This window comes from Phoenix dactylifera, chromosome 5, assembly GCF_009389715.1.
Source record: "Phoenix dactylifera cultivar Barhee BC4 chromosome 5, palm_55x_up_171113_PBpolish2nd_filt_p, whole genome shotgun sequence".
Taxonomy (NCBI): domain Eukaryota; kingdom Viridiplantae; phylum Streptophyta; class Magnoliopsida; order Arecales; family Arecaceae; genus Phoenix; species Phoenix dactylifera.
In genome coordinates this window covers 5,173,963-5,188,726 of record NC_052396.1, presented here as the reverse complement: position 1 = coordinate 5,188,726, position 14,764 = coordinate 5,173,963, and the positions used below count along the sequence as shown (strand labels likewise).

General features: G+C 37.9%; 1 protein-coding gene and 1 long non-coding RNA gene across 2 annotated transcripts; one reads left to right on the top strand and one right to left on the bottom strand.

Annotated features, from left to right (window-relative positions):
- Nucleotides 1-2,473: 2,473 nt before the first annotated feature.
- Nucleotides 2,474-11,677, top strand: LOC120110821. Its single transcript, XR_005511940.1, has 2 exons — nt 2,474-2,720; nt 10,944-11,677. It is a non-coding gene; the product is annotated as an uncharacterized LOC120110821 (long non-coding RNA).
- LOC103722052 lies at nt 11,322-12,424 on the bottom strand. The gene is made up of 2 exons (XM_008812475.4): nt 11,899-12,424; nt 11,322-11,810 (listed from the first exon to the last, which is right to left on the bottom strand). The coding sequence occupies exons 1-2, from the start codon at nt 12,188-12,190 to the stop codon at nt 11,794-11,796; spliced, it is 309 nt and encodes a 102-aa protein (XP_008810697.2). The 5' UTR covers nt 12,191-12,424; the 3' UTR covers nt 11,322-11,793.
- Between the last annotated feature and the right edge of the window lie 2,340 nt (nt 12,425-14,764).

Sequence of the window (14,764 nt, the reverse complement as noted above, 5' to 3'; positions counted from 1 at the left end):
GTAAGCAAAAAAAAAAAAAAAAAAAGACTAAGGGAGTAACCAAGCAAGTACCTTTGGGAATCATATGCTCACTTTATTGATCTCTTTTTTTTTTTTAATTTCTGCTCAACTAGCATCTCATTTCGTAGAATAGTTTGGGTTCATGTTTAAAATATGACTACCTAATTCATAAAATTATACACGAGTTGCAACTTTCTCTATTTGAGCTAGTTCACAACATATTTTGTTCTCACATGATAATATAATGAATTAAGAATTATATAAAATGATAAATCTTATTTGTCCGCTCTTGCTTCTCTCCACCCTCTTTGCTCCAAATGAATCAAAAAAAAAAGAAAAAACTTATAAATTAAAAAATTGACATTAAATTGCATAAATTGACTAAGCAGGTCAATAAATTAATCATGGTCTATAATAACTAGCTCCGATTTGCTAAAGTCATTGGAGTCACATGATTTTGGCCATATTTTCTCCCATCTTAATTCTCATATATGCAAATGTGCATGCACACACACAAAAGAAAATAATATAATAATAAAAAAATAATTTTAAGAAGAAAAATAACAATGATGACAACTATGGTATAAAGACTTTAGCAGGCTCTTAAAACAAAACAATTTTAAAAGGAGAAGAAAAAAAACAATGAGGGTAGAACCATTGCCTAAGGTATTGGCATGGTAAATTATTAGGCTCTTATATGCATCTAATTGCTTTAGAAAAAATTCTTGTTAGTCATTGTAGTCTATGACCAGCATTGCTGTGGAGACCATGTTTGATCACAACCATTTAGCATTGCATTGAATGTCATAATTGTTAAAGTAAAATTACACACAAATTGTTAATATTGAAAGTAGCACAGATGAAAACATCCAATATCTACTATAACGGGTTGTAGAATGCAATAATAATTCAAAATTTGAAAGGAAATAAAATGAATTAAGAGAGGGCAAGTGACAAAGTTCATGGTAAGAAGGGTTAAGCCAATGGTATCAAACAAACTTCATGAATTGAGCAATAAAGTTGGTTGGGTAAAGTTGATTGTATAGCCAATTTTGCCAATCAAGCTATTTTCTATTACACTTGGATTTCTACCAAGAAATATAGAATACACATCTTAGCACTCAGTCAACTTAAACATGGTGCGATAGCTACTCCCTGGTGAAATGGACACCTCTACATGACCGTAAGCTTCTTTTTTTTTTTTTGCATTAACAGGGAGGGCGATTTCACCAACTAAGACCTTCATCAAAGCACAACCAGCAGCATTCATCCAGGTTTCTTTTAAGGGATCTACTTTTTTTTCCCCTCTAATATCTAAATGCGGATTGTAGTTCAAGTCAGCTAGGTAAATAAATAGTTGTTATCATGATATAAGCACATGCATAAAATTAACGCTACATAGATGGAATTTAGAATTGGCTTGTGTTTTAAGCTAAACTGAATGAGAAACAATACTTGGTAATTTCACTTCTATTTTTACTCCTCAAGGATGGATCATTGGGACTTTCATGTTCTTGAAAGAGAACACATAAATGATTCTCAAAGATAAGTATATAGTTGTGTAACATAAAGGATTTTATATTTTTTTTCAATACATCAGTTGCAATGGTCTGCACTTTAATTAAGGAGTAGTCCTCAATTCAGCATGCATAAAAGCACAATTAAACATATCAGACATCTCCAACCAAAAGAAAACATATCGGAAGTCATGGATAGCCATCAATCCTCGAAGGGAAATCAACATTCAAAGTAGGGGATGATTAGAAAAGTAGAAGAGTTGGCCATGAAGTCCACTGGCTAGCTACCCTCCAGATTTAGGTCGAGTTGGGTCCATGGGAGTATAGGGACGCCAAGTTCACCATCCAAAATTGGACTTGGCTACACCTCCACCAGCTTCACCCTCACTCCTCCTCCATTACCTCCCAAGGACTTGTTTGGATAATGCTATAAACATAGATCAGACCTACCTATATTCATAGAATTTATTGGAATATTTTGGAATAGACTTGCTTGAATCCCATGCCCTTAGCAGGGCCTTTTTCTCCTTACAATAATGGACTCAGAAGAGCTTATTGTTCCGCTGGTAACCTCGGTGGTGTTGGGTATACGTAATCACACGGAGGATAACCATGCTGGAGCCCAGAGAGGTAACAAGTCGGGCCCATGGATGGGAAGGCTATGAGTAAAACCGGCCGGTGTGCCCAACATACGGTCATTTCTGTCCGCACCGAACATTCTTCCGGTGGGGTGGGAGCCTAGTGAAGGCTGCTATGCGGGGGTGGGCTTGTCCCTTCCTCCTCCTTTCCCCTTTTCCTATAATAATAATAATAAAATAATAATAATAATAATAATAATAATAATGGACTCAGAAAGGTTGGTTGATATGAGCTCACCTACAAGGACATGCCTCAAGAATTAGGTTTTTATCCTACATAGATCAATCCTGCTGGATTACCTGAATAGATCCCGGTAATACTACAAATCTCATTTCTAATCAACAGGATATCAGGCCCGACAAGCGACAACTCCCCCCTTCTCACCTCTTCCCTCGACTACTGCTCGCGTCCGCCTCCATTCTGACTCCACTCTTCCTCCTTGCTCTCTCCAGTCCCCTTCTTCACTACCCTTTGGTGTCACGATTCAACTTTCGGTGGGAAGAAGTCATGGCCTGCCACATTGCTAAGAATCGAGTCACCAAAGGCAATACTCCCGGCCTCAAGGTACCTCCTCCTCCATTCCTTGCAGCACTAGCATCAACATCTGTGATGCCGTGATGCTGTGTTGCGTGGGGGTTTTAATTTAAATGGGTCCACGATTTCTCGACGCCTTATTTTAGAGGATGCACTTGTATTCATCTGGTACGAGTGTTCCAAAAAAAAAAAATATTTCGACAATTTAAAAGAACAGAAGAACTTAGCTGTTATCAGCAATTATCTTCTAGATGGGATACCCCTTCTTTTGCAAAATTGTTCTTCCATTCTTAATCTGATATAACTCAGATTAACTACGGGTACCGTAGTTCTTTATTTTTTTCATGTTGTTTTTTTGGTTGAACTCAATGAATTCTTATTTGAAAAGCGTTGCCATTCATCTGGGAGCAGTTGTTTCACCCACTCTTGTCTTGATTAATACTGCCCAATCCGAACCTTGGATTGTGCATCAAGTAGCAACCTCTGGAGAACTGAAAAGATGGAGCAGTTGTGAAGAAATTGGAACACAAGAGGGTGAAATGGATGTGTTCTAAAGTGGATGACCTCTAAATAAGAAACAGACAGCATGGCATAGGGTCATGCTGAAGGAGGGAAAACAAAAAAGAAAAACAGATCCATTTTCTAATTTGACATTGGTTTGTCATACACTTGGAGTTGGAGCACCAACCAATTTTGGTGAAGAGAGCAGAGTATAGAAAGCCTAATTAATGTTGAAGAACGTGTTCTTCAATCAATAATCGATTCAATAATATATTGTATAACCACCAAACCCAAAGTTTTGCATGTATTTGGGTGAATCACTTTACATTGTAATCCTCATGAGCAAGTAGTCTATACTCGAATTTTAACAGCAATTTATCTCAAAGAAAGGATGCCTGGATACACACTACTACATTTCTATCCAAAATCAAGTTTGTACTTAATTAACTAAAACTCTAAACTGCTTACATTATGAAGTTAATAAAACTACCATGAGTTTCTGAAACCTTACTAATGTTAACTATTTTTTTCGTTATTAACATACAAAAAGAATAAACTCTGTGTTCCTAAAAATATAAGTTTTTTATTTATTACTTATTTATTCTTCATGCATCGGTACCTCCAGTTGGCTATAACTTTTCCCTTGTCCTGGCTTCCTCAACTTGCTTGTGCACCTGAGTCTCTGTTCTGAGTATTTGGAAACAGAAAAAAAAAAATCTGGTAAAACTATAATTTGCTTCACTACTAAATTGATATGACTTGAGGCATAACAAATTCATCATTAGAAAAAAAAAGGAGCATAAAAAGCAGATGAACCTACCCAAGGGAAAAGGCTGGATGCATCTATGGGCACTACAGATTCCCATCAAGTACTTTTCTTTCCATTCAATGTATTGGATGATATGAGAAAAAAGATATGAGTTTTGGTTTTAGATCAGAGAGTGTTAGGAGAGTAATGAGAAGTGGAGTTCCAGTCCTTTTAGAGAAAGAAAAATCTAGCAGAAAGAGGTAGGTGAAAGCACTTTTCTTAAACAATACTTATGCTGGAAGCTGCCATCAATCCCCAAGTTCGTTGATAAGAAGGGTCCTAAATAGATAACTAAATCATTTCAATTATTATGCAACTTTAGAACTGCCTCAACCCAAGCTACAGCAAAATTATAATTTTTTTTGCGCTGGTCATACTTGAAATTTTAGAAAGTTAAGTTCTACCTTGAATTCAAAAGCAAATGGTTAGCCAACTAAGAAAATCATCTTATCAAGTTAAGAAATTTAAAACAAGCTATAATCTACAAGAAAACTGGTTCAGAAAGCTCTAAGTTTCTTCTATCCATGCAGTAAAGACAACAGACTACTAGATATCCCTCATTTAGTTGCTGTATCTGATATTCTCTGTATGGTGTTGTTATTAACATCATTGTTTCTGTAGTTCCCATTCATATGTATGGTGCTTTTGCATTCTAATTTGCCTTTCACATTTTCAGTAATCTGTGACTTAATGGATATCCTTTTCCTTTGGAATGTTAAAAGTGCTCAGTCTTATCCTTTGTAAATTGTTACTGTGCTGTAATCTTGATTCTATGCGAATAAATAAATTTTGTTTAATGTTGATACTCATAATATTGTAATTCGTTTTGAAGAATGTCAAGATTTAAGTGAATTTGAAAAACTTATTGGATGACTAGAGCCCCTCTTCCTGTTCAATTTACGTTTGGACTGCCTTTGAAAAAGCCTTCTCATACATTATCTAAAATGATGGTTCATTTGGGCATTTCTTTTCATCTTTTTGTTCAAACTTTGATGCAAGGAAATCCTTATTGTGACTTGGTAGTCTTCAGAATGTGGCTTTGACAACTATTATCAAACTTAAAATTATCCTAACTATTATACTTCATCACATATAACACTTGGAATTAAGTATTTCTCTTGTCAAATTATCTAATATGATTATGAAATGACGCTTCATCTTGTATACAGCATGGCATATATGTACTTGTTAATCTAAAATTTGACTGTATTGGAAAAAAAAAAATCCATTAAAAGGAAGAGGGATTAAAGTGTGAATTCAATCATATTAACTTTGATTTATCTTATGACAAAATATAGTATTATTGCCATACGGCAATCTGGGCTACCACTTCATAACTTACTTTGTCCATGACTATCTTCCCCTTATATTGGTTTTAAAGCCTGCAGAGCACCTTTTAGAGATTCTGAACACAAATTTTCTGATGAAATGGAAGCTTAAAGAGAATGCTTTGCAGCAGGAAGCTTCAACGTGTTTTAATCTCATTTCTTGGCAGGTTGTTGACAACAAAAGATGCTAGTCCACAGAGTTGTTCTTTTACGAAGTCTCGTGGAATTAATTCATTTTATATTGTTTATCACTGTTCAGAAATGTTAGTTACATTTTTGTGCCTACATACACCCAGCCAGGTAGTTAATCTTAGTAACTCTATGACATCCGGCTTCTAGTTAATTCTCCTCCATTTAATGTGTATCAGGTGCAGATATAACCATATAAGTTGTCTATGCCTATCGATGAACATTGAGAATCAAAGGCTTCTTATTGCGTAACAAGAAAAGCACTTTTCGTTCTTCATATAGATGCGTTGATGTGAAGTTGTGAACCAAGGCATAAATCTATTGTCAATTGTGAATAGGTCCATTAAAATTAACAGAAAATATATCGTATTCTTGTATGTCAGAATTCCATGGCCAAAGTCTAACATAAAGCTAAAGGATACACCAAATTTTCATGAAACAATCTGTCTGTAATTTCTTGAAGAACATATGAAGAAAGTTGTATTTAGCCTTTCAGAACATTAGATTCCTAATTTTGTTTCTTCTATCCTCTCAGATATTATATCTGATAAACACAACTATTTTTATTTTCCTAAGAAGAATTATGAGCAGGATCGGCGGAACCGTGCCGAACCGGATGGTTCCGGTCGTACCAAGCTGTCCCAATGACGGATCTGGACGGTTTTGGCAATGGAAAATAAACTCGTTGCCAGAGGAGAAGGAAAAGGAAAGAGAGAAAAAGAACGAGCGAGTGAGGGCAGAGGCCGGCGGAGGGCTGTCGGATGCCGGCGCCCTTTGCCCTCTCCCCACCTCCTCTATTGTGTCGGTACAAGCCCGGCACGGCGTGGGCCTGTGTTGCCAGGCAACCGATTTAGTGCCCGGTACCGGCACAACAGACCATGATTATGAGTTTGTTTAACATCTTGCGGCTTAACTCATAAAATAAATAAAACTTTTCTCAAGGTCAATGCTAAGCAACAAAGCAACAGACTTTTTCTCCCCTTTCTTGTTTAGCATAAAGGACTGCTTTTGAGAAATCTTATTTTTTGGATTGTGAACTGCAATCTACTACGTGGCATTAGGTTGCCGAGCCACCTGATCAAGTGAGGAACAATATAGCACTTTGTGCATTTCATCCACAGTAATTGTTTTCAACGGTTGTGCCTTTATTTTAATGTGAGCTAGGGAGGTGAACATTAAAGTTCACATATGAAAACAGGAGCATCCAAGATGCGGAGCATAAAACCGTACCATTGAGGTTCGCTTTGGGATTGATATGACAAGACCACAAATTCACAATTTGATGTAAATATAGGAGAATTTCAGGAAAATATTGGAGGTCAAAATTTGCAAATACAAAAAATATGAGAAGCACCAATGGAGTTACTAAACTAAAAAATTTAGGAAAAAAGACTGGAATAGTTTTTTTAAAGTGGAATAACTACTAAATATTTTCACACTCGCAACAAAATTTCAAAGAATTTTGTTTATTGGATTGTTATAAATGATGAATGGGAATTGTGAATGTAGCGATTTGAAAAGTTCAGAATCCTTAAGAAGAGTGGAGAATTTTGTGGCAAGGATGTTAACTTATTGTATGTTTTAGTCAACAAAATTGTGATGAAAAGGAATGAAAGTGGTCGGTGCTAGGACAAATGAAGGATGCTAGTGCAGAAAGTGACCTTCTTGATGAGCAATATTTCAAAATTTCCCTGTCAATCCAAGTAGACAATATAAAAGGGAAAACAACAAAACAATCAACTTACAATATAGAGCTTGAGAGTGGAAAAGTAAACTTCATTCAATCAAAAGGGCCAATACGTGAGGTTATTCTATAGGGCTCAAAACTCCTATCCTTCCTAAAAGAAGGCATCCAAATCATATCTAATCATGATCTTTGTGATTTACAAGATCATTACAAAAGTAGTATATAAAATTGCAAGATGCAAGAATACTTATTAGAGCTAGTGTAGTATATCTGAACCATCTTGTTTTCCATATGAACTTCTAAACCATATCTCAGAAGCCACTAAAAAGAGGCAAAAAATAAAGAAAACAAAGAGATTTGATTCTAGCAGGAAAGATAGATTTTTCTGTCATGAAGATATCTTATTTTTTGCCCCATTTATGGTCTAAGGAGAATTTCGATATGGCAGGATTTGTATTTGGATTGATTTTTCTCTAATGACAGATTCTGGTGAGTTCTACCAAAAATGTTTTATTGTGTTTGATTTTTTTTTTCGAAATCAGTTATTGTCACATCATAGGCATGTACAGTTTTGTTTGTTTAGGGCCTTCTGGGATCTTTCCTTGAGCTGAACTGATTATCTGGGCTTTAAGCATGGATTCTTATGGAAGGTCTTAACTAGCTCCTTTGCACCTGCATCACATGCAGCGTTAGAGGGAAAGGGAATTTTAATTGTACTTGGAGTGCATTTCTTAGGTTTACAGGGAGATTCTAGTGTGGTTTCTACTAAAAATCTTTAAGGAGGCCATCAATAAGATTAAGCAAGATATAAATTGATTGGGATGGGAGTGCCTGACTTAATTAGGTTTGAATTGGGAAAAAGAAATGAAGTGATTTTTTGAGATGTAACTGTTAAGAGTAGGTTCAATAAGTCATTCATTCATTTTCAATATAGAGGGGATAATAGAATTTTTATGCCACTTATATGAGTTCAAGCTAAAGACTAAGCTTGCCGAAAGGGCAACAGTTGGGGTGTTAAATTGTTTGCACTGTTCCCATTTTGAGTAGTATGGAGCAATAAGGAACGTGTTCACTTATAGGGGCATACTAGCATCTGGAAAGTAAAGATGTGGAAAAGTTCAAAGATTCTGAAACAATAGGCTTTGGGCCTTGGGGTATTGGCAATGTATAGTAAATCAATAATAATATTTAAAGAAAGGAAAGCATTGGAAAAAATATTATTGTATGAGGAAGAGGGAGATAGAGAGTCTTTGGATGGAAAAAGGAATAAAGGATAATGATTAATCAAGCACCTTCAACTAGATGCAGGATAATGACACTGACTTCCACAAAAACTAAAACACTAAAGAGCTAAAGATAGAAAAATTTTGGGGGCATTTTTTAGGCTAAGATTTGTTTATTCTTGCTCCCTCTAGCAAATCAAGGGGTAGCATTTGGGAGAATGTGATAGCAGTAGGCTAAAGGTGTTTGTTGACAGGCCTTGCTTTGTTTCTATGCTTGTTGGTCTTGCTGATATTCATATTTTGGGCATTAGCTGGCTGTTGCTGTGGCCTTGCTGGCTATAGTGTCGTTCCACATCATATTGCGGAGCGGTCACATTCTTTTCCTGGAGAGCTGAATGGCTTTTAATCTCTTGTATGCCAAGCCTTTGCCCTGGAAGTTGCTTCCCGTTTGGGTCTCTGCATGCTGTTCACAGTTTGGTAATTGCTTAGTTGATGTCTTTTTCCCACTGCCAAAGAGTCTTTGTGTGCGTCCTGTCACTTCTGTAATTTTGGCTAGTGGCTGTTGTGTCATTAATGATGTTGTGTTTGGCTGTGGTTGGTCCATTATGTTATAGTAGCCGCAATCCGTGCTTTTGGCTTTAATAATTAGATTTTTTTCTTAAAAAAAGACTTAAGGTTCGGTCAATTTAATTTATGACAAAAAATCATCTCTATTCAGTAGCCAAAAAAACCTCTATTTACATTATATAGACCCAAAATCCCTATCCTTGGTTTTTGCACTACTGTCCATTACATCACACTGCAAAATGGTTTCAGGTGTTGGCAGTTTGGTCTGGCATAAGAATGATCTTCATACAGTGCCAAGAAGTGTCATGCTCTGTCATGTTATCTCTAGGAGCTTAGGGTATTTACAGTCTAAAACATCTTAAAATATGAATCACCTCTCCTTTGAGAAAACCAAAATAATAGTATTCAATTAACTAAGAAACCCTGGCAGAAAAACCAAAATTAATCCATTCTAGAATTCTAGCATCGCCCAACTTTCTTCAGGGGAAAAAATGGTTTGCTGTAATTATATGAAAGAACTTAAAATTCAGTTGTGCCCTATTTGCACTTCTCTTTTGGACCTTCTAAGTTCTTCGCTGGAAAGATATGCAAATTGCTGATCATTCTTTGCTTGAAGAGTTGACAAATTGGCCTTTATATATGTTTCTACATTTTGTCGTTAACTTTGTCATCCTTACCATCTGCCAGCTTTAGCATATTGTTTGTGCTTTTCATTCAACAATATGTTCTACATAGTTTGCCTCTCAGTTTCTTCTTTTGAGAAATAGCTTCTCAATTTCGTTCAATTTCATCATGTGCATGTTCAATAAATGATCAGCATTTACACCTTTTTCACACATTTGTAAGCTGCGCCAGCAGTCCAGTAATTTATTCTCTATATTAATCATGTCCATCACATTTTTAAAGAGCTGATATGTATACCATGAGCTAAGCTGCAACTCTTTAGACTGTTCAAGTAAGCGTTCAGTCCAAGTAAGACAAGAAGAGGTCGATCAATAGGAGTGTACTTGGAAGAAGCTGGATTTAGGAGCCTTTTCCCTTGAATGGTGGATGTAATATATGATTGGAATGCCTTCTAGGACTTTATCTTTATATGGTAGATCATGAGGAATTCATGGCCTCAGTTTTCCAACATGAGAGAGGTCGGATCATAACATGCCATAGATGATTGTTATATGAGGGTTTTATGAGGCATCATGGAGTCTGCTTTGGCTTTAGGGGGCCTTGTGCCTCATAGTTATGAGATGACAGATCCTCATTGGTTGGACCTGATTATTATATAGTGTTTGTGAAGGATTATGGTCATGCTTTACTTGAGATTGATCGAGAATTTCTTTGCTTGCTGATGGCTCTTCGACCATTGCTTCTCTCTGCCTTAGTGAAGATCGCTTGACCTTAGCCCTCATCAACCCTGTACATGCACTCAACCAGGAGCTTCTTCTGCTCCTACCTCGTTCGATTTGTCATTTTCACTTCTACCTCGTTGTCTGTCTCTCAAAGGAAGTTAAAACTCAAAAGCGGCCCATTCCGAGTTTAATCAGACTATTGTTTGCGGGATCTCAGGTTCTCTAATATTTCTTGTTTGCCCTATTATAGATCCTTGGCATGCACACTGTGTACAATAGTATGCAAAGGCAACCAAACCTCCCACTCAACAACATCTAAATAGCAGAGCTGTCAAGATTGGAGTAAATAGCATAGCACCAATGGTGTGCTTATATGCTATGCTGAAGACTCATTTATGAATAAATTTTGTGTCATTTTCACAGCAGTATTCCGCGCTAATCCTCACTCTCTCTTCCCCCCTTCTCTGTTGGTTTAGGAATATGCCAGCCAAGCATTCCTTAATTTTTTTTTACGCGTCAATGCTATGTAGGATTTTATTTATCCATCCCCCTTTTTTTCTCCTTTCTGGCAGTAAGTATCTTGTATTATGATCTGGTGTTGCAGGATACAACCATCAGAGCTGTCAAACTGGGAGTCACTGATATGATCGTGTCCTAATTTATAAGCTAATATTATGGTTAGTCAAAAAACTCGACAGCTTTTGCTGTTGTTGCTTTCGTTCACCTGAAGCATTTGCAATATACTAAGAGTTAAATAATGCCCTTGATGTTGATGATTCTTATGAGAGGTCAGGAGTCTTGACCGATCTCATTCCTGAAGCATCATACACTTGCCGTCAAGGTGGAATTGCTTGCTTGCTTGCTGCTTGCTTGAATTCGTGCATCTGCGCTTCATTGCAGAAACATAAATAGATATTTCATGGCAGACAGAATAAATGTAGTCGATTGTTTGAACTCGATGCTTACCTGTGTTAAGAGTGGATTTGGGAAACAGTAGACACATTACTCTCTGTCGATTCTAAGTTTATTCATTCTGATTACATTGGGATGACGACATAGCATCAGAAATTTCATGCACTCCCTGAATCATAAGCTATTTTACATGAGCATCTGGAACTCTAATCTGACTCCAAACAGCAGGCTCACTCCATCAGCTCTACTATGGTTCCCATGTTCCGGCGACGACAGGGTTCTATTCTGTCAAGGGCCAAGACTCCCACCACTCAGGAGGAGTGGTGCAGCGCTGCTCCGGAGAACTACTGCAGTTCAAATCGCACGGTTGCTCAATTGATGTCAGGTAGCTACTCTCAGGTTCTCCCATGTATAAGTATTCTGCTTCTTCCCGATTGAAAAAGCCTAGGTTCTTCTCTTCATCACCTGAATACACTAACAAGCAGGGCCTCGCATCCTCTTCGCGCTTGCCATTGCTCTCTTCTGATGGATTCTTCAGCAATTCAGTGAGCTTTTGCGACTGTATGAACCAGAGAAATTATATTATCACAGGCTTCGCAAGACAAAGGGGGTTGGAGATCCTGAGAGCAAAAGGAAGTGTTCGTTACCTGCTTCACGAGAATTTGCTTCTCTTTCTTGAGGACTCACGCTGGAGAGCAAGGTGTCATAGTTTGCTTTGAGGGCTTCATACTCCTCTTCGAGCTGCTCGACTTCCACCGGGCTCGCTTGTTCTGGAACCATATGGCAACTGGCGAGGCTGGAGGCCGAGTTCCCTTGGCCAGCTGCAGCTTCTTCCCGGGCTCCACTTCGCTGGGACTCGAAATGGATTCGAGGGACTTTACTGCTCTCGCTGAACCTTCTCTTCTTGTCACTCCTCGACTTCGCGAGGAGGGGATCCATGAGATGTAGGAGGACTCTGCTTCTCCGCTGCAGAGTAGTCCTCGGTCTCCATCTCCAGCTATTATTTTTTGTTTTTTTTTAATGGTGGGCTTATCCTTTGCCTCTCTTTTTGTACTGGAGTCTGCCACCGGAGGGAACGAGGGGGGGATTTCGATGGTCTTGAAGTGCGCAGGGGGCTTATGGAAGGGCCTGCTACCAATGGAATTATGGAAGGTGGATGCTTTGTTTGAAGAGAGTTACATGACTGGTTTGCTTTAATTGCTATGATGGAGCCTGTATTGCTTTAATTTCTATGATGGAACCTCTAGCCAATGGAAACATATCCGTAGGAGGTCAGCTTTTCCGACATCACCATCAAGGAGCCAGTTGCTATGAGACTAGCTCTCTAATCTCGTAAAGGAGCTTTGTCTTTTTCCCTTTGCTGATTAAAAATGCTTCTGTGATGTTTAGCTGATGTTTGGGGTGATGTGTGCCCGGGTGAGCTTAAGTGACCACTGACATGCTTAGCTTGGAGGGAATTGTAGAGCCATTTCGTTTTGCTGGAAAGGACTTCTTAAATTCTGATATCACGGCTATCTCAAAATAGAACGGGATCTCCGTAGAAGTTAAGTGCCAGATGGGTGGCTCCATCATCCACCTCAAACATGGGCAACTTTGTTTATCTCCAAAAATGGATACACATAGTAGCAGAGCCCTCTGTCGTGCAAAAGTTGCAACCGACTAGGAGATGTCCAACTCCTCAGAAATTGAGAAAGAAGGGAGAAGGAGAAATAGTATTGAAGACCATGGTGGATAAGATGACTGGGACTTGAGCGTAGTGAATGAAATGTTATGTGATATTGCCGACGAGTATTATATCACATCCATTACAAACCGGAGTATTGGCGTTTGTGCCAGGATTTTTACCGGTGGAACAGTGGCGAGCGATTGAAATTTTACCTTTGTTTGGAGGGGGAGAAATAAGGAGGTGAGCCTAAGGAGGTGAGAAATAAGGGCCCCGCGAGCACTGGGCCATCGCCTCAAATCCGACGAAATACGTTAAATATATTATTATTTTATTTATTATTACATTTTCGGTAGCGTGGTGCGGTATTTCAGGCCCGATGACAGCCACTAATCGAAAAGATGCCAGATCGGCGACGTGGACAAGTGGTAGGTAGACGCGTTGTACGCTGGTCCGGGTCCTGGGGGCACGTGGCAGCGAGGCTTTCGGGCACGCTGTCGCGGTCAACTTCTCGCGGTTGGTGCCGGGTTTCCGCTTGCCCTTCGTCTCTTTCTCTCTTTTTTTTTTTTTTTTTTTTTTTTGGTAAAGTCGTCTCTTTTTCTTTAATGTCGGCACACGCATCCCCGTTCTCGCTACATGTACACGCAAAATGTTGTGCACTTGGCAGCGCGGACTTGGCAAATAATTTGCACATTCTATTACTCCCATCATCACATGGAATTTTGCCAATAGGGAGTCCCACAGCGTGATTACGGAGAAAATGTTATATATTAATGAGGTTGATCAAATCATGTTTAGGATTGGTGCATGAATAAGAAAGGTCGATTGAATATGAAATGATCAAATCAGTTGGTTCAAGAAATAAGAAAATGATAGGGATTCCAATGTGGCTCCAAGTGTTGTGGAATTGGTGAGTCGCATGAAAATTTGAGTTAAAAAATGATTATATGTTGAATGAGGTTGATCAAATCATGTTTGAGATTGGTGCGTAAATAAGAAAGATTGATTGAGTATGAAATGATCAAATCAGAATGTGTTGGTTCAGGAAATTTTCATATGCACGTAAGAAAATGATAGGGCTTCGATTGCGCCTCCAAGTGTCAGGGGAATTGGGGAGTCGCATGGAAATTTGAGTTAAAAAATGATTATATGTTAAATGAGGTTGATCAAATCATGTTTGGGAATGGTGCAGAAATAAGAAAGATTGATTGAGTATGAAATGATCAAATCAGCATCCGTTGGCTCAGGAAATTTTCATACACAGGTAAGAAAATGATCGGGATTCCATTGCGGCTCCAAGTGTCGTGGAATTGGGGAGTCGCAGGGAAATTTGAGTAAAAAAATGATTATTGAGGTTGTGTGGAGATCTTGCATGGCAGATGATGGATATCATGCAACTACTTAAATTGTTATTTATCATAGGCCTGTTAGGTGGTAATAGAAATTAATAAAGGCACTCTTTGTTTATGGGACATGCAATACTATTTTTGCCGTTCTAAAAGTATTATGGGAGAGAAGTAGGGATGGATGAGCATCTAAAAAGCTTTTTTTATTTTTTAGATTAATAATGGAAGAGATTTTATTTTCTAATTTTTTAGAACGTATTCATACTAGATTTATACGATTTTTCTACTTCAATCTTTAGGTGAGCCCACGAGAGTCACCTTTATAACTATAAGCGCTATTTTTTTTTTTGATATAAAACTTTTGTCTTCTCTTTTGTTTAACAATGTCTCTAAAAGAGAAATTAGAACTGTAGACCTACCAAAACCTAGAGTGTATCTGTCATATTCACAAGCTTCAAAAGAAATATCTCATTCAAAAACTTAATCTCAAGCGATTCATTACAA